The sequence below is a fragment of the Fibroporia radiculosa genome (genome assembly GCF_000313525.1).
Source record: "Fibroporia radiculosa TFFH 294 genomic supercontigs, scaffold12821, whole genome shotgun sequence".
Classification (NCBI taxonomy): Eukaryota; Fungi; Basidiomycota; class Agaricomycetes; order Polyporales; family Fibroporiaceae; genus Fibroporia; species Fibroporia radiculosa.
Window position 1 is genome coordinate 8,812 of NW_012133477.1, and position 17,565 is coordinate 26,376.

The 17,565-nt window shown below is 51.5% G+C and overlaps 6 protein-coding genes across 6 annotated transcripts; 3 read left to right on the forward strand and 3 right to left on the reverse strand.

The window, feature by feature from the left end:
• Nucleotides 1–2,222: 2,222 nt before the first annotated feature.
• On the forward strand, nucleotides 2,223–4,312 carry FIBRA_07325 (uncharacterized protein; the record flags this gene model as incomplete). The annotated part of the gene is made up of 6 exons (XM_012329010.1): nucleotides 2,223–3,037; nucleotides 3,086–3,225; nucleotides 3,285–3,436; nucleotides 3,489–3,740; nucleotides 3,791–3,835; nucleotides 3,896–4,312. 6 exons carry the CDS (start codon nucleotides 2,223–2,225, stop codon nucleotides 4,310–4,312), a joined length of 1,821 nt encoding a protein of 606 aa, XP_012184400.1.
• Nucleotides 4,313–6,724: 2,412 nt separating this feature from the next.
• On the forward strand, nucleotides 6,725–8,814 carry FIBRA_07326 (uncharacterized protein; the record flags this gene model as incomplete). Its single annotated transcript, XM_012329011.1, has 6 exons — nucleotides 6,725–7,530; nucleotides 7,590–7,729; nucleotides 7,784–7,935; nucleotides 7,986–8,237; nucleotides 8,290–8,334; nucleotides 8,395–8,814. The coding sequence occupies 6 exons, from the start codon at nucleotides 6,725–6,727 to the stop codon at nucleotides 8,812–8,814; spliced, it is 1,815 nt and encodes a 604-aa protein (XP_012184401.1).
• A 241-nt stretch (nucleotides 8,815–9,055) lies between these two features.
• FIBRA_07327 (uncharacterized protein) lies at nucleotides 9,056–10,276 on the reverse strand (the record flags this gene model as incomplete). The annotated part of the gene is made up of 4 exons (XM_012329012.1): nucleotides 9,056–9,540; nucleotides 9,598–9,745; nucleotides 9,799–9,940; nucleotides 9,987–10,276. The coding sequence occupies 4 exons, from the start codon at nucleotides 10,274–10,276 to the stop codon at nucleotides 9,056–9,058; spliced, it is 1,065 nt and encodes a 354-aa protein (XP_012184402.1).
• A 598-nt stretch (nucleotides 10,277–10,874) lies between these two features.
• Nucleotides 10,875–12,391, forward strand: FIBRA_07328 (uncharacterized protein; the record flags this gene model as incomplete). Its single annotated transcript, XM_012329013.1, has 4 exons — nucleotides 10,875–10,943; nucleotides 11,001–11,239; nucleotides 11,301–11,342; nucleotides 11,401–12,391. The coding sequence occupies 4 exons, from the start codon at nucleotides 10,875–10,877 to the stop codon at nucleotides 12,389–12,391; spliced, it is 1,341 nt and encodes a 446-aa protein (XP_012184403.1).
• A 428-nt stretch (nucleotides 12,392–12,819) lies between these two features.
• Nucleotides 12,820–13,846, reverse strand: FIBRA_07329 (uncharacterized protein; the record flags this gene model as incomplete). Its single annotated transcript, XM_012329014.1, has 4 exons — nucleotides 12,820–12,970; nucleotides 13,023–13,547; nucleotides 13,607–13,766; nucleotides 13,828–13,846. 4 exons carry the CDS (start codon nucleotides 13,844–13,846, stop codon nucleotides 12,820–12,822), a joined length of 855 nt encoding a protein of 284 aa, XP_012184404.1.
• Nucleotides 13,847–15,211: 1,365 nt separating this feature from the next.
• On the reverse strand, nucleotides 15,212–17,294 carry FIBRA_07330 (uncharacterized protein; the record flags this gene model as incomplete). Its single annotated transcript, XM_012329015.1, has 8 exons — nucleotides 15,212–15,283; nucleotides 15,342–15,535; nucleotides 15,590–15,917; nucleotides 15,980–16,047; nucleotides 16,101–16,538; nucleotides 16,597–16,651; nucleotides 16,704–16,879; nucleotides 16,934–17,294. 8 exons carry the CDS (start codon nucleotides 17,292–17,294, stop codon nucleotides 15,212–15,214), a joined length of 1,692 nt encoding a protein of 563 aa, XP_012184405.1.
• Between the last annotated feature and the right edge of the window lie 271 nt (nucleotides 17,295–17,565).

Consider the following 17,565-nt stretch of genomic DNA (forward strand, 5'->3'; position numbering starts at 1 on the left):
TATGCAGGAACGGGTGAACTACTGCAAGCCGCTACTTACCTGACTGGGTTATCGGGTGAAGCCTGGCTTGTGACATCTCTCACACAGGCAAACTTTCCGACCCTCCTCGACCTCGTCTTTGGGTTCTCGGATGCGAGACCCCAGAACTGGAGTGGGTGGTTGCCGGATATCGATCTTATCGAGCCCAGTACTATGAACTTGACAATTGACGAATATATTTCCCAGTTTGTCGACGAAGTCGTGGACAAGCATAAGATGGGTTTCCTGGTGACCTTCGTTGACGGTTGGAGCCGGATTCTCTCTCGACATTTTGTGAGCGGCATCGGGCTGGTTGTGGTGATCAGCTGTTGATGCGAGTATCTCCGGGCGCGAATCGTCGTGCCTAACCATTTGGAGTATTGCGTTCAGAAGGTGCCTTGCTCGCTTGCAGTGTTTGCTGGCTTTCTTTCCGGTCGATAGGGTGAGTGCAGCGTAACTACCTCACGCAACCTTCAAGGTGCTGATTCAGACGAATTTTACGTTACAGGCTGAGGGCGATCCTGTGCTCGAGTCGCAGTCATACCTATACCTATGGCTGCTGCTCGACTGCCAAAGTCTGGGAAAGTCTGCATGGCGTGGTAAACTCTGCAAGGTGACCGCCGACCGGAAGACTTACCAAGTAGTCTGCAGTCTGCAGCTTGACCTGACCAACGGTCGGATGCCCAGCACAACACTGGCCAGTGCCTACTGCGTTCCGCAAGAACGTATTAGAAGGTTTTATTTTTATTTATTTTTATTTATTCTCTCCGTTTATTGTCCGTGAGGGCCGATCCCTATGTAGACAGGAAGTACTTTGCGTGTGTTCGAGTGCGCTGAACTGTATCGTAGCAGAGGCATCCAACGCCACCTGCCGGGCGGGTGGGCGTCGGTGTGGCTAGGAGGATTAGAAGGTTTTATCCCCTTGACTAAGCGATGGAGTGCCCTGGTTTCAAATGAGATCATAGCGTCTCGAAGCGTATCGCTCACTGCCTTTAAAATGGTCATTGATCTCGAATTATGTGCCAGTCGAGCCTATGATCGGACAGTTTTGCGATATCATGCCTTTGATTCCTACATATTCGGCGGCTGTATTGCCGTAGAGCTAAACGGAATACCCGGCGGACTCTGCATGGGTGAGTATTTATATATCCTTTACAGTGTTTCGGTGGTCCTTGGGACACCAGTTTGCATATTTCGTTTTGTGCGCCCCACACTTCGAAATCACACCAAATTTATGTACAGGAGTTTTGTGAAGTGCCTTCAAGTCCTTTATGAATTTTATGGGAATAAAACCAAGTTTTGGGTTCCTTGGGACACCGTGACACAGTGTGATGTCCCCCGTGGCACGCTGCGATCGAGCGCGGTCGCTACTCTGAGTCACGCCACCCCCATCGCGTGTGATCTGTGCGTCCTCACGCACGATGTCACGCATTCATTTTATTCTCCTAGATCGCGCAATTCTACACCAAATATTATGGTTCATTGGGTGAAGTTGAATGCAAATAGGCTAGCTATGTGGTGTTCATAAATTCAGAATTAAATCTCTTGCAGAGTCTGTGAAACTCCTCAAAGTAGGTGGAATTGGGTATATATCATGTTCTCGAAACCTCAATTGAAGGCCGTTCACCCCGAAGTTTTTTTAGCATGTAGTTTATCAGAGTACAAATGAAATATCACATGGCCAATTATATCCATTACCTTGGTCAAGAGGAAGAATGAGTGTCTCAGGGAACACCGGTGTCCCAAGGACCATCGAAACACTGTATGCCGAGAGCTGCTCTTGAAACTGACATTCTTGGGACAATGGCAGTCTATTCAGGGAGGCGAAACCCTGGATAATATTTCCTTTCCCCGGCTCATGTACACACGAACGACACGGGACCGTGCGGCACGTGGACGATGGCAGGAGCACGAGAGGCGTTTCGCTTAGTACGTGACAACGCATTGTCACACGTGCATCAATGAAGAGCGTGACTGTCACTATTGTGACCGGGTCGGAGCGTTCGTGTTGCCAAGTAGCACACGCGAACCACTCAACGGGCATACTTGGGACGATGGCACTCACAACCATAGTGCTTTTGATTCCGAGATCGAACGGTATGCCGGTCGTATTGTTCTGTGCCTGTTTGAAAAGCTGCCTATCGATCCTATAAACATGCTGGCCGACAGGCTCAGGTATCAAGTGCCATCTGCCCTTGGTGCCCATGAAGGTCTCCGCCCTTGTGCCTCTGGCAGCTCTCTGCAGCCCGCTTCTTGTCGCATGCCAGGAAGAAGCAGCAGCGGCATACGCACCGACTCTGGGCGCATGTCCCGAGGGTGTGTCCTTGATCCGAAATGCCGGCAGTGGCTCCAGGCAGACACTCAGCGCGGACGAGTATGTCTATATATCCGGCAGGGAGGAGAAGGTGCTCCCGGACGCGTGGCGCTTCTACCTCGACACCGTCACCGAGAGCGTGCGCGATTTAGTGGACATGCCCGCGTATGTCTCTGAGATCCTAGACGGCTCATATGGATATTCGGGATACCCGAGGTTCGGAATCGCGACCAGTGGAGGCGGATACCGGGCCGCTATTTTCGGGGCGGGGGTCCTGAACGCTCTTGATGGACGCAACACAAGCTCTCTCAAGGCTGGCACGGGCGGATTGCTACAGTCTGCCACATACCTTGCTGGACTGTCGGGCGGAAACTTGCTCGTCACATCTCTCGCGCAGGCGAACTTCCCCACATTCTCTGATCTGATTTTTGGGTCTTCTGATGAGAACGTAAATTCTTGGGGTGGATGGAACGCAGAAATCGATCTACTGGATGTGAGCACGAACGCGACTGTTGACGAGGATTACTTGATCCAGCTGGTCGAAGAGATCGTCGGGAAGTACGAAATGGGATTCCCGGTCACTATCTGCGACGTTTGGGCTCGGACGCTCTCTCGACATTTCGTAAATGGCACGAATCTGGAGGACTTTTCCAACCCGGATCTCACCCACGGCGCGGGCGTGACCTTCTCCTCAATCGCCACCGTGTGAGTAATTACATAGTGTATTCGTTCATTTACTAAACGTCAACTTAGAGACTCATTCGTGAACTACGAGCAGCCGTTCCCAATCATTGTCATTGATTCATTATCCCCCAATGGAAATGCCTCGAACATATTGAATCAATCGGGCTTGGCGGTGCCGTTGACGAATCCTATATACGAGGTTAATGCGTGTAAGCACTGCTGTTAGATACTGTACTGTCACACTCATCAGGTCATATTCTGAACGCAGATGAGATGGGATCCTTCGATCCTATGCTATCTGCGTTCACGCCGACGAAATATCTTGGTTCACCTGGAAACGGCGAGTGCGCCACTGGGTTCGACCAACTATCGTTTATTCAAGGATTGTCTTCCAACGAATTTAATCTATACAATACCTCGGTAGGCGCTATCTGCACAGAATGATCTTACTTGAGCACATTGGCTATCACAGGCATCTGCTCTGCAGGCCTCCCCAATTGGACCAATCCTCGAAGTGTTCGAAGCCATCATACCCGAATCTGGGATCGATCTTACCGTAGGGCTGGTGCCGAATCCGTTCTATGGGCAGTCACCGGAGACGTATATTGACAGCAACGAAACCTTGCTTCAGCTAGTTGATGGCGGCGAGGACGGCGAGGTGGTCCCCTTCCTGCCCTTGTTGGTCAAGGCGCGCGAGGTGGAGGTGATCTTCGCCATTGATGCGGTATGAATGTGTTCTTGCGTGTGTACGTATATTCTAATTGCATCCTTCAGGCGGCGGATACGGAGGAAAATTGGGCTGATGGGAGTTCAATTATCGTATGTCGCAGTTCCCATCTGGGTGCCTACTGAAGGAGACTAACCATATCTGCCATGAAGTCAACGCAAGATCGCGTCGCATTCTTCCCGAATTCCTACTCGTTTCCCCCGGTGCCTCCCCTTCAGGCTACCTTCCTCGCGGAAGGTCTTACCAAACGGCCGACATTCTTTGGCTGCTCCAGCACCGTCGCTTCCGGTGATCCGCTTGTGATCTACCTAGCTAATGGTGGACCGCCCCTCGGTCAGCCAGCAATGACAAACACGTCAACGGACCAGTTTACATACTATGCTGATGAGCTTGACGGCATGCTGTCTCAGGCATTCGACGTGGCCACTCAGGGCATCGCGGACGGGACTAAGGATGCAGAGTGGGCGGCATGCTTAGCGTGTGCGGTGGTGGATCGTGCGCGACGACGGGAGGGGATCGCGCGCAGTGGAGTGTGCGAGAGCTGTTTGGATAGGTATTGCTGGGATTAGATGCTCGAGGTCTCGAGGATGTCGCTGTGTAGGTAGGGACTATGTCGACTGATAACACATTCGTTCTATCATGCCCTTCATCCTTTTTGCTAATCTGTTGGTTTTATAAGCAAACTGTCTGCGAATACATCTTATATTCGCTGCCACAAGTTATCCTCCGTTTTCTGCGCTACTCGCAGCCAATGATGCCTTTTTGAACAGTGCTGCGGCTGGATTGATTGATTGAACCGACAAGCAGCAATTGCGATGGATTAGCTAAGTCGATGCTATCCTGCTGTCACGGTGAGTTTTACGCAGCAAGTTTCATCTTATGACCCTAGTTCCTCGTAAACGCGCTGCTCTCCTCCATCTATCAGGTGATTTGATCGTTCTATTTTATGTACATCAAGATGTATTGCAAGACCGGGGAAGCAGGAGCTTACGCGAACTCAGGCAACGACGCTCGGTGCATAGTCGTGGTTCTCAGATTGTGATCTGTGGCTGAATCCGGGCACGCAAGCACTGTGGATAGCTGGCACCGGGCGGAGTCCGCAGGTAAGTGCGCATCAAATTTTGCATTCCGGGCCTAGCCACATCCGATGGCGATTTCACGTTCGCCGTTGTCAAGCCTTCAAGTCGTTGCGCATGAACACGCTTGTTGGACCTGCAGCTGATTGATGACTGGCAATGCCTTGTGCTTCATCGCCAGATGCTTTCGTGATTTGTCTGTCGCCTATAAGATGCTGCACAAGAAGCCGTGTCTCTGACATTCAGTGCGCCCCTCATTGTCTGAGTGTAATGGATGGAATGCAGCAAGAACTTTACTAGGAGACGGTATGACCCAAGAGCATTGCCTCTCTAAGCTCATTTTTACATGGCCAAGTTAGCCCAGCGGATCTGACAAGCGAGCGCTTTCGCAGCGGAGTTCAAAAGTCAGAACGGCTGGGTACAAGCCTAGGAGACTAACATCAAGTCATGGTCCTCCATCGTGGCCCGTCGAAACTCCCCGCATCCCTGGGACTGCCTCCACCCGCACGCAGCCTGTTTAATGAGAGAGACATAAAATGGAAGAGGTAAAGTGGGAGAGAGCCCCGCCGTTCGAGGGGCAGGACATGGCCGGTGCGGTCTGGTTGGGCTGGCCCGGGGTTGTAATAAGGTCACTGAACGTACTTGAAGCGTCTAGTGATCTGGATGTATCGCATCGACGGTTTAGTTGCACCCGGATTGGACAGCAGGGTGCGGATGGACGTCCCAGGCTTTTGCAGCATGCCGCGCTGTGTCCGGTAAGTCGGGCATTCGAGCAGGTAGTGACATACGGTTTCCGGTTTGCGGTGACAAGTGAGGCATCGGCTTGATTCGACCCTTTTAATGCGGTGGAGGCGGCGCTGTAGAGGAGCATGTTCGGTGCATACCTGGATCAGGAGGACTGATTGACTTTACAAGCGGCAAGTGCGATGTATTAGCTAAGTCAGCGCTGTCCCTTTGTCACGGTGAGCTCCACATAGCGAGTTCTACCTCACGATCTTAGTTTCTTGTAGCTGCACTGCTTCTCCATTCCCCCATCTATCAGATGATTTTACCGATGTGTTTCGTGCACATCAAGATGTATTGCAAGACCAGGGAAGCAAGAGCCTTCGCGAATTCGGGCCATGACGGTCGATGCATCGTTGCGGCACTGAGATTGCAATCTGTCGTTAACCCTGGACATAAGTACTGTGAATAGCTGGTACCAAACGGTGACAATGCTCCTGACAGGGAGTCCATAGGCGAGTGCGCGTCAAACTTTGCATTCCATGCCTATCCACATCCGATGGTGGTCATCGTTTGCCGTTTCCAAGCGTTTGGATCGTTGCACATGAACATGCTCGTTGGAGTGCGGCTGATTGACGACTGACAATGCCTTGTGCTTCTAGCAGTCTCAAAATTGATGCACCACTCTTGGGAAAATTCAACGGAGCATGATGGCCCCTCGGTTAATGGTGGCTTAATGGTCTAAGTGGTGAGCCGCTCAGTATTGGATCGCGCTGATTGAGGATACCAGTGACGAAAATTATGACGATATTTTGTACAGCTATGTCTGCTCATTTTTCTAGTATAATGGGTGATTTTGTTGTTTGTATATGACTTAACATTGTCACAAACAGCTCCTTTCGAGAGGGATGGATAACCATCTGAATCCAGTCATATCACCACGAACGCAACCACCGACTCGAGGAGGAAGACAACTCATCTGGGGCAACACTCGGGCGGTACCAGAGCCGCCATGGTGCTGGTACCCGCCATTGCCGCTCATGCTCCATTGTATTCGATCAAGAGTGGCACATCGACTTTGCGTTTGCTGTCATTGTCAGATGCTTCATGATTTGTCTATTCGTCAGTTGCCTATAAAATGTTACACAAGAGGCACCGTCTCCAACATTCAGCACGCCCCTCATGCTCGCACCTCTGTTGATTCTCTCGAGTCTTCTTCTGGTTGCTGGTCAAGAAGAAGCTGCGACAGCGTATGCGCCAAACATAACGACATGTCCTGAAGGATTGTCGCTCATTCGAAGCGCCGGAACTGGAAGCCAGCAGAATCTTACTCACAAGGAGTACGCCTATACAGCTGCTAGGCAAGAGAATATAATCCCCGACGCATGGCGGTCCTACCTCACCACGGTGAAAGAGAGTGGGAAAAATGGGTCGGTTGACCTTCCTGCATACGTTTCCGAGATTCTAGGTGGCTCGTACAATACCTCCGGCTATCCGAAGCTCGGAATCGCGACGAGCGGAGGTGGATACAGAGATGCGATCGTCGGAGCAGGAGTCCTGAATGCTCTCGATGGTCGCAATGCAAGTTCTGTTCAAGCGGGAACGGGTGGACTATTGCAAGCCGCTACTTACCTGACTGGGTTGTCCGGTGGAGCCTGGCTTGTGACATCTCTCGCACAGGCAAACTTCCCGACCCTCCTCGACCTCGTCTTTGGGTTCTCGGATGCGAGACCCCAGAATTGGAGTGGGTGGTTGTCGGAGTTTGATTTTATAGAGCCCAGTACGAACTTGACAATTGACGAGGACTATCTTGTCCAGTTAGTTGACGAACTCGTGGACAAACATAAGATGGGTTTCCCGGTAACCGTCGTCGATGTTTGGAGCCGGATGCTCTCAAGACATTTTGTGAATGGCACCAATGCCGAGGACTTCTTCAATCCAAATATCACTCACGGTGCGGGTGTCACATTCTCGTCAATTTCCACTGTGTAAGCATCCATCACAACTATTGAAGTTTGTTCATCCACTTACTAATTGTTGTACTTAGTGACTCATTCGCGCATTACATGCAACCATTCCCAATCGTGGTCATTGATTCGTTATCCCCTAATGGAAATATGTCTGCCGTTCTGAATGAGACTGGACTAGATGTGCCTCTGACGAATCCCATTTATGAAGTCAATGTCTGTGAGTGTAGCAGGCCGTTTGACTTCACTATGATTCTAACCATATCGGATGTAGATGAGATGGGGTCGTTTGACCCTATGTTGTCCGCATTCACACCGACCAAATATCTTGGGTCTCCAGGAGACGGCGAATGCGCCACTGGCTTTGATCAGCTGTCGTTCATCCAAGGAATGTCATCCAACGAATTAAATCTGTACAACACCTCGGTGAGCATGATTAGAGAACACAAAGGCTTTGAGCTGAAACACTGCTCTAGGCTTCCGCTGTTCAATCCTCACCTGCTGGTTCTGCGCTTGAGATGCTTGAGAAAATCATACCAGAGTCCGGGATTGACCTCACAGTTGGACTCGTGCCTAATCCATTCTATGGCATGTCGCCAGAGACGTACATTGATAGCAATGAAACCCTGTTGCAGCTGGTCGACGGCGGTCAAGATGGTGAAGTCATACCATTCATGCCACTATTGGTGAAGGCCCGGGAGGTGGACGTCATCTTTGCCATGGATGCAGTGAGGATCTCCATTCCACCATATCCCCATCAACTCTGACCATCTCATTCAGAACGCAGATACCAAGGAAAATTGGACAGCTGGCAGCTCCATCATTGTGAGTAGCATTCAGTGAAACTTCATATTTCTTCTCCCTACTGAGAGTGCATACTACTAGGCAACACAAGATCGTGTCGCATTCTTTCCTAAAGCATATTCTTTCCCTCCGGTGCCTCCCCTTGAAGCTACGTTCCTTGAGGAAGGCCTCAGCACGCGGCCGACGTTTTTTGGATGTAACAGCAGTGTCGAATCTGGCGACCCGCTTGTGATATATGTTGCAAATGGTGGACCACCCCTTGGTCAAGCGCCACTCACGAACACGTCTACGTTCCAATATTCCTACTCTGCAGACGACGTCGATGGGATGTTATCTCAAGCGTTCGATCTCGCTACACAGGGCATTGCGGACGGTGCGGAGAAGGATCCACTGTGGCCAGCGTGTTTGGCGTGTGCTGTTGTCGACCGAGCCAGGCGGCGCGAAGGGATAGAGCGGAGCGGTGTTTGTGAGAGCTGTTTAGACAGGTACTGTTGGAGTTAGGCTTCCAAACGAGCGGAGTTAGCCGGCTGGCCATTTTCTTGTCGACTTCGTACAGACTAACCATCATCACCGGATGGCGTTGAGGCGTTCCGCTTTGGTACCATTTGTAACATTAATTTCTATAACCTTGTTTGACTGTGCACACTATCTCATGTCTATTAACTGCGACCAAGGAGAGTGAGTTTATTTTACGGTCAACCGACGCTAACTTAGTCACCAAGCTTCGTTTGAGCGATCTTGATCATGCTTTCGGGTCAATGCTCCACCCAAAAGCCGTCTCACTCTCCGCTAGCCTCTTGCATACCAGCTTGACCTTCTCGTCGTTCACGTTCGCAACTGAGAACCGCACCCATCTCTCCGGCTCTTGCTGCACGCTCTCGTTATGCTTGGGTCCAAAGAATTCTGCGGGGAGGCACACGACACCTAACTCCTCCGCCAGCCGTTGGCAGACTTTGCTCGCGGAGATGCCAACAAACGGATGTCGTACGAACGCGTAATACCCACCCTGCGAGGCGATACACCACCGCTTCGGTAGCACCTCGCGGAAGAGTGTATGTCGATGCGCAACGGCATCGGCGGTCTCGCGGATAAACGTGCGAAGTGAGGGAAGCAATGGGGCAAGGGCACGCTGGGGAGGGCGTGGGGCGCATATCTGGATCGAGTCAAGGGCGGTATTCAGGTGTGAGATGAAGGAGGGCGACGCGCAGACGAGACCAAGACGATGCCCTGGGATGCAGTATGATTTCGAAAAGGAGAAGAGATGGACGAAAGTCGAGCGCCAACTAACAGGAGCTGATGACGAGAAGAGATGGTGTGGTGGGCCAGAAGTAATAAAGTCTCGGTAGGTCTCATCGATGACGAGCGCGATTTTGTACTTTCGAGCCAGATCTGCGAATGCAGATATGAGCGAAGGCGGATACACAGCACCAGTCTAGATACGGAAGTTGGACTCAGCTGCCAAGAGTGACGATATATTCAGCTTACGGGATTATTGGGCGTCACGAGCACAATTGCCTTCGTTTTCGGCGTGATCAGCCTTTCGCAACGTTCCGGAGAGGGCATGAACGCGTCCTCGGGACGTGTCGGAAGTATGACCGGCTTGATGTTCAGCGTTGTCAGCGTCATCCTGTCCGTCGATCAGCCACCAGTGTAACCTCGAATCCATGACTTACTCGTGATTAAAGTACCACGGAATGGGAATGATCATCTCGTCCCCGGCGTCCGCGAGAGTCGTCGCCACAGAGAAAAAGGCAAGATTGCAGCCAGCTGTGAGAGCTATATCTTCAGGCATTATATCCGCATCGTCACCATATCGAAATTTCATCTCGTCCGCAATAGCTTTCCTTAGAGAAAGCTCTCCCGCATTGGGAACATATCCGCATGTGGTTGGGTCGGAAGATGTGCGGGAAAGGGCATCAAGTACGCTTTTTGGCGGAGGAACACCTGGGACGCCCTGGGACATATCCAGCAAGGGTTGGTCGGATGTTGGAATATAAGCCTGGGCCCATTTGTATGCCTGGGGGATTCTGGCGGCCTGTTCATCAATTCAAGACATCAGAGACACGGTTTGTGACTGCAAGTACATACGGAGGATGACTTGTATGCTCGATACCTTCCGACACGCGAAATGCGAGTGAAGATGTCATGAGTTTACGTTTCGATAAATGTAGTGACTTATGCAATTCTTTATTGCACAACCTTGTATGCAATTAAGTAGTTGTAAACTTTTGACTGAGTGGAGGATACAATTCGTGACTCAACCTGTATCGCAGTGACCGGAGTCCGGCGTCTCTGCAGCAAGCTCGAAGCGCCAGCATCCTCAGCTGTTTTCATTTTCTTCGTGAGTGTGCACGTCCACCTCGGTCAGCGAAAAACTAGCAACGTACTGAGTATTCCCCTCAAAGCGTTTGGGAGTGGGTAGAAGCTAGAGAACGGAGGCATTGTTCGCGAAGAACTGATTTAGAGGTGAGCACATGAGCTGCTACTGCCGCTCACGTTTTCAACTGACGACCACATGGTCTTCCGCGTTGGATACACCCACCATTGACCAAAGCATTTTAATGGCAGCACGCGTTGGTCGGATAGCGCGACTGACACTGTACTCTGGACCTCACTGTTCACTTTGCGACGTAAGAAGGGCATTCTGATTGCTCACAATCACTCGCTCACAGCGACTATGCATGCAGACAGCGAAGGCGGAGCTGGCCAAAGTGAAGCGGCAGCGCGCATTCGAGCTCGAGACGATCAACATCCAGGACAAGGGGCAGGAAAGGTGGAAGCGGAAGTATGTCTACTGGATTCCGGCCCTTCATGTGGAAGGCAAGGAAGTCGCGAAAGGCCGTTGGGATGCACAGACGGTGACCGAGGCCCTGGACACTTGGGAGAAGAATCCGTGGACGAAAGAGGACCAGGGGCAGAGCAAATCGTGAATGAGCACTCCGCATCATTTTACTTTGTGGATACCAAGCCCTTCTCCGCCGACCCAGCGCATCTTTCATTTCAAGATATCCACTATTACGAGTATTCTTGTGAGTCTGTCCTCGGTCTGGAGGAGCATAGTGTGGAGTCTGGGGATCTCGCTCCCAGGCGATGCTTCAACTGTGGCTCGTCTGATCATGCCTTTTCATCTTGTCCTGAACCTCGGAATCATGCCCTTATATCTCTGTCTCGACAACTCTTCACATTCTTCAAGGATGATTCTAGTTGTGGATTTCGTCGCATACACGAAGTCGAAGAATGGAAGCGTCAGCGCCTAGCGTGGCTGGAGGAGTTCGAGCCCGGAAAAATCAGAGGGGAGAGACTACGTGAAGCATTATCCTTGTGCGACGGCGATTCGGGAGAGAGTGTAGAGTGGTTGCGCAACATGACATACTGGGGATATCCGAACGGGTGGGTAGGCAGCGAGGATCCTTGTGAACGTGTTTGGCAGAAGATTTCAGGTGAAATCGAGGACGGGGACGGACTCGACGACGACGAAGATTGTGACTTGTTCTTGGTTTCTGGCGATGATGGACTGGAGGAACGTCTTGTGCTTTCGTCGTCCGCCTCCCCACCTACTCCGGCCGTTGCTACGGACCAAGAGGTCGATGCTTCCGAGACGCAGTCGTCCTCTTCGTACACTCGTGCTTCTTCCAAGGAGGCAACGGTGCGCCGCTGGGCTAACTATCCAGGCACATACTTCCTGTCCTCTTTGCTTCCGGTCTACAATGGACGTAGCTTACCCGCCCTAGATGCCGGTCCATCGTCCGACTCGGGCATTGTCAGCTCCACATTCGACGCCGATCGCGAGGCTTTATGGAACCGCATCATCTCTCAGTCTTCTGATGTCCATCGTCAGCATGCCCAGAATTCGTCCATTGCAAGCTCATTCCATGCACTGAATGATGGTGCTCTCCCCTCACTGGATCTCCCACCGCCACCGCCACCTGCCGCGACACCACCACCTCTGCCGCCTCCCTCAATACCTCCTCCGCCTCTACCCCCTCCGCACGTCCCTTCCCCAACTTCCCCAGGACCCCATGCTAGACTTTGTCTCGTTAGCGATAGCGATGAAGCCGATATGGATTTATCGGATTGATGTGATTCCTACGTACCATCCCCTTGACTGTTTTCTTGACTGCAAGTAATTTGAGGAATGCTGGCGCTTGATGAATATTCGAGCACATATGCTATTACGATCACCGGCGCCGAAGTACAATATTGCAAAAATGCGGTAAGTTTCGTAAAACTGTTGTAACGACTTGCAAGGCGAAGTCCTAATTATATTTCGGCACTACGAAAGTACCACTGAAATCACTCTTCATCTCATCACTGTCAACCATTATGCCACATAAAGTGGTTATAAGTGAATCGCAATTACTCCCGAGTAAGTGGTATATGATACAAGCCTCGTCGTGATAACTAAAGCTACAAATGCACGGACTATGGTATGATGACAACAAATTAGTATGTTCGTGGGGTATGGTAATGGTCCGAGCGATAGTTGAGTAGAGAGCATCTAGTCGTTTATTGGTCTTCTTGTTTCATGCTCAGATGGCTGTGGCGCTGGACTTGAACATGGGTTCGGGCGTGCTCGAGCGTGAATCGGTTTGGCTTTCTGGCCGCGTCGAAGGTGCATAGCGGGGAAGAGTTTCCAAGGGCTTGGAGATCAAGAAGCCTGGACGGGCATAGTTAGCGAAAAGCAACTGTACAACGAAGAACAGGCGGACGTGCCTTTCAGACCCGCAGCCTTCTCCCCCTGCCTCCCAAACCCAAATCCTGCCTTCTTCCTCCCAAACTCATCCGGACCTGGCACCTTTTCATTGCCATTCTTGAGGATACTGGGGACAAAATCGGATGCGGGACGGAGAGTCGCATGGACATCCTGCACGGTGGTGGGTAGGATCCCCTTTGCCTGTGCGCGCCACGAGAGGACGAGGCGACGCGTCTTTGCCTTCTCGCGGAAGATCAGGCCGAGGAACATGTTGAGACAGCCAAGAGAGAACAAGAAGAATGCGGCGACGAGGGTGAAATCGTCAACGTAGTGAGAAAGGATGGTTGCTCCAATCAAGCACTGGAAGATGCCTAGGGGACCGAGGCCAAAGGCGTGTCCGAGGACAGGGAAAAAGTGTTCAAAGAAAACAGCTGGCCAGCCAACTTCGGCCAGAATGAGGACGATGACCTCGAAGATGATGAGAATGCGGTTGATGACTGCCCAGAATATTCCAGCTGGTTGGTTGGGAACGTCGCTGTTCCTGGAGGTGAGGCGGCGTTAGCACAAGGTGCAACACTGTGATTATAGTCCGCTACGCACGGTATATATTGACAATTCTGAAGACTTGTACTGTTTGCCTGCGACTGGAATTCGTTGAATGCTTTGATGTCCTTTGTGATGTCAAAAATGCTGCTCGCGAAGACAAGCAGTAAGGCTATGATGCTAATGGCGCGCACGGCGTTGAGCCCAATGAAGATATCTGCATGGGTGAATTGCGGAGTCAGCCGGGAGGACTACTAGACTATAGAACGACCACTCACATGCACGGAGAGGCAGCATGTTGAGAGAAAATGGGTTAACGGAGATTTGACTCGTAAAGATCGCGATGCCAGTGGGCAGTCGTTCAACTGAATACCAGGACGTAGAGGCACGGCTCGTATGTAGAATGAATGAAAATGAACGGTGTCCCAGCACCCGTTGAGGTCGTTGAGTGAGACTCTGAAGGAAGGAAAGGAAACCTGGCCAAGAGGTTAATGAGGAAGTGTGGCCCCGGAAAGTGTCATATATACCAGTATTATATCCGCAGCCTCATTGTGCCCGGACTTGTTCTTCGTTATTGTTGTCAGCGGCGTAGCAACCCTGTCGAGGACAATAAAGACTATAGTTGCCAAACAGAGATGGATTATGTAAGGAATTGATCGCAGTGGCTGAGCGCTGAGCGCTTGAACGCTCAGTCCGTGGGCGGAGTATGCTGAAAACGCAGAAAAACTCAAATGCCGACACACAAAAGCTCGGCCATTAAAGAGGCCTTTGCATGATGACCATGCGCAAAAAAAAAGGATCTAACCCTTGATCTCATGGATACAATGCGCTGCATCCTCTAGCCTAATCATGAGTTCCGTAGGCCGCCCTTCCGCAGGCCAGCCAGCTCATCTAGACTAGATTGAATTTGAAGTAGGTCCTCTTTCGAGTCACTAATGAGGCAACACAGGGCTACACAAAATACTGTTGTCGAGGTAATATTTTGTAGTGATAGATAGCCCTGGACACTCAGAATCACCAGTAGGTTTCGTACTCAACAGGCTCTAGTCTGTCTTGATTCCAGTCTAACATTTCGTGATTCTATCGGTTCAGCCTTGCAATTACACCGATCCAACCGAACGAGCTGGAAGCAGGATGCGACTTATTCGTACGTTCAGATTTAATGCGCCTATTGTTGTGCATGCGCGCACTGTCATCGACTGAGTGTCATGAACTCGCGACGCCATGTGGTGGGTCAAGTACTGAGTACCATTTGAGGAGCTGAACCATTACAAGATTACTCGTTTTGAGATCATGCAGATCTTCCGTCTGCTTCAGCATACCGATATATCTACAGATCCTAATGAAAAAAAAGGATTACACTTTCGAGTTTTTTTATGTTTATGCCGTTATAGATGTTTGCACTGACGCCTAACGGCTCCATGTTTCCTGAGTCTTTGTACTGGATTGAAAATGATATATGAAAGCGCAGTATAATACATTAGTTCTACTCTATGTACAAAAACACCTCTATTAAAGTTCAATCTGTGTAAATTGCGATGAATATGACAAGGATAAGAGTACGAGGGGGGATCGTATGGGTAGTACGTTCGTGGATATTCATGAAAGAACGTGATATGTATGGCGTAAGCAATAAGATGGAGGAGGAAGTACGCGCTGCATCTAAGCAACGGCACGTTTTGAGCGGGCGCGGATCGACTTGCCGTATTTGTAGAACAAGAACGGGATGGGGATCTGCGTAGGCAAAAGGTGAGTTCCGTGTCTACGGAGCGGGTGCGTGGGCAGAACTCACCATCGCAAGCGAGATAAATGCCCACGTCGACGCCGCCCAGCCGTTCCCAAGATTGTGGTACATCGCCTCGATGAACAGCGGCATCGCAGCCCCCGAGCCCGACCGTATCACCGTCTTGGCAGCCAGCGCCGACGCAACGTATCCCGGGAACGCGTCGATGATATACGCGTTTGCAGAGAAGTAGATTATGACCACTGTCCAATCAAATCGTCAGACATCGACTCTTCCTCATGAAGATGGACACTCACTGCCAAAGCCAAACGGAATACCAGACGAAACGGGCCCAACCCAGTTACCACCCCCGGGCATGACGGTCGGAGGGCTCGTCCAGCCGAAGACGAACATCGAGATGGGTACAAACCAGCAACCGATCATCATGCCAACCAGGCGATCCTCGGGATCTGCGCGCCCACCCTTGGCTGCAGCGCGCCTTTGGTAGTTCTTCTCGATCTGGGGTGTCACGCAGAGGGCGAGTGCGAGGCCGATAAGGACCGAGCAGAACGTCAGGCCGAAGAATCCATCGTTGAAGTGGTATTCCTCCAAGAAGACGACGGGGTAACTGAAGAAGAACGCGTACTAGAGGGAATGTCGTCAGAGGGGAGAAACCACAACTTGTGTGGAGCGCAACTCTGACTCACAAGAAGACCGTAAATGAGCGCAATGTAGCTCGACATTAGGAGCAGAATCGGTTCCGTAACCAACATTTCTGTGCAGAGAGTCAGATGCAGGCAGGGGACGAGACGCGGGGGTCCAACGTACGGAATGGACGAACAAGCGTCTCGATGAGGATCTGGCTCATTGACGCTTTGAAGAGCTCCTGCTCGGTGGTGATGTTGACATTGCCCGTCTCCTTCCGCATGCGCGCAGCGCGCTTCTTCAATATCGTGGGCGCAAACGTCTCTGGAATGGTGCAGCAAAACAGCCAGACGACACCAGCGAAGATCATGTTCACCCAGATCATCCAGCGCCAGCCGATCGTCTCACCCACAAATCCGCCCACAATAGGGCCGAGGACGGGGCCACCGTATGGTGCAGCGGCGAAGAGGGCGATCGCGAATCCACGCTCGTTGTTGTCCCACAGATCGGAGATCGTGCCGCCGGCGAGAGTCAAGGGTGCGGAAGCGAAGATGCCGCAGAAGAAACGACAGATGAGGAGAGTCTGGATGTTAGGTGCGACAGCACAAGGAATATTGAATACTGCAAATTGCATCGTCAGTTATCCCGAGTATGCAAGCAGGCTGCTGTGGATACTTACTGACGTAAATAATGCCCGGAAACACCCAGACAGGTCTCCGGCCAACAAGTTCGCTCTGTTCAACCTGTGAGAGATCCGAACCTGGGAAGGACACGATCGGTACTCACCAAGGGCGACCATGCCAAAGGGCCGATACCGAAACCACAAACCATGAGGGATACACTGAGTGCGACGACGACCTCGCCAACTTGAAAGTCGTCCTGAATATCGCCAAAGTCACCCGTCACGATGGCACTGGCGAATGCGACTGCGACGACGGAGATGGCGCATACGCCCGTAAGATCTGCATCACGATCAGAGCTATTCCAATACAACTCAAGCTAGCGCGAGTACTTACACCAACGATACATATTTGACCAGTTCCGTGGGTCCTCCGGGTCATTTGGGAGCCAAGTGACCAATTGCACGTCCTTGAGCGTCGCTGCCTTTTCAGGGTCCCGGAGCGCTGCAGGAGTTTCTGGGAGGCGCGTCGGGATGGGCTGGAGGGCCAAGTCCGCGGGCACGACGCCCGTCTTTGAGACGGTGCGGTATTCATTGGTGAATCCGCCCTGGCTGACATTGGTGGTGGTGAACGGAAAGCTGAGGTCGGGATTGTGTGGGTCATGAGAGAGAGGATGGTCGAGTGGCCCGCCCGCTCGATATGCGGACTCGTCTGGGACGATGGTTGCAGTCTCGCTGGGTGGTGTGGTGGAAGTCATTATGATGCGTTTAACAGAAGGAGGAGAGTGTGATTTTTATAAGAGGGGAGGTGGCGGATGGTGGATAAGAGGGGAGAAGTGGATAACTGACCTGGCGGCGAGAGCCACAGTTTATATACCAGTGGCGTAGGAGGGGAGCGGGGACGTTCGTTGGCCATAACCGGTCATGGAGAAAAAATCCGAAGATCAAATGGCAGGTTTCGTACCTTTCGACCGACGGAATTGACGTTGGTGCTATGCGCCTTTTCCTCGTACTCATCCGGTGTTATGG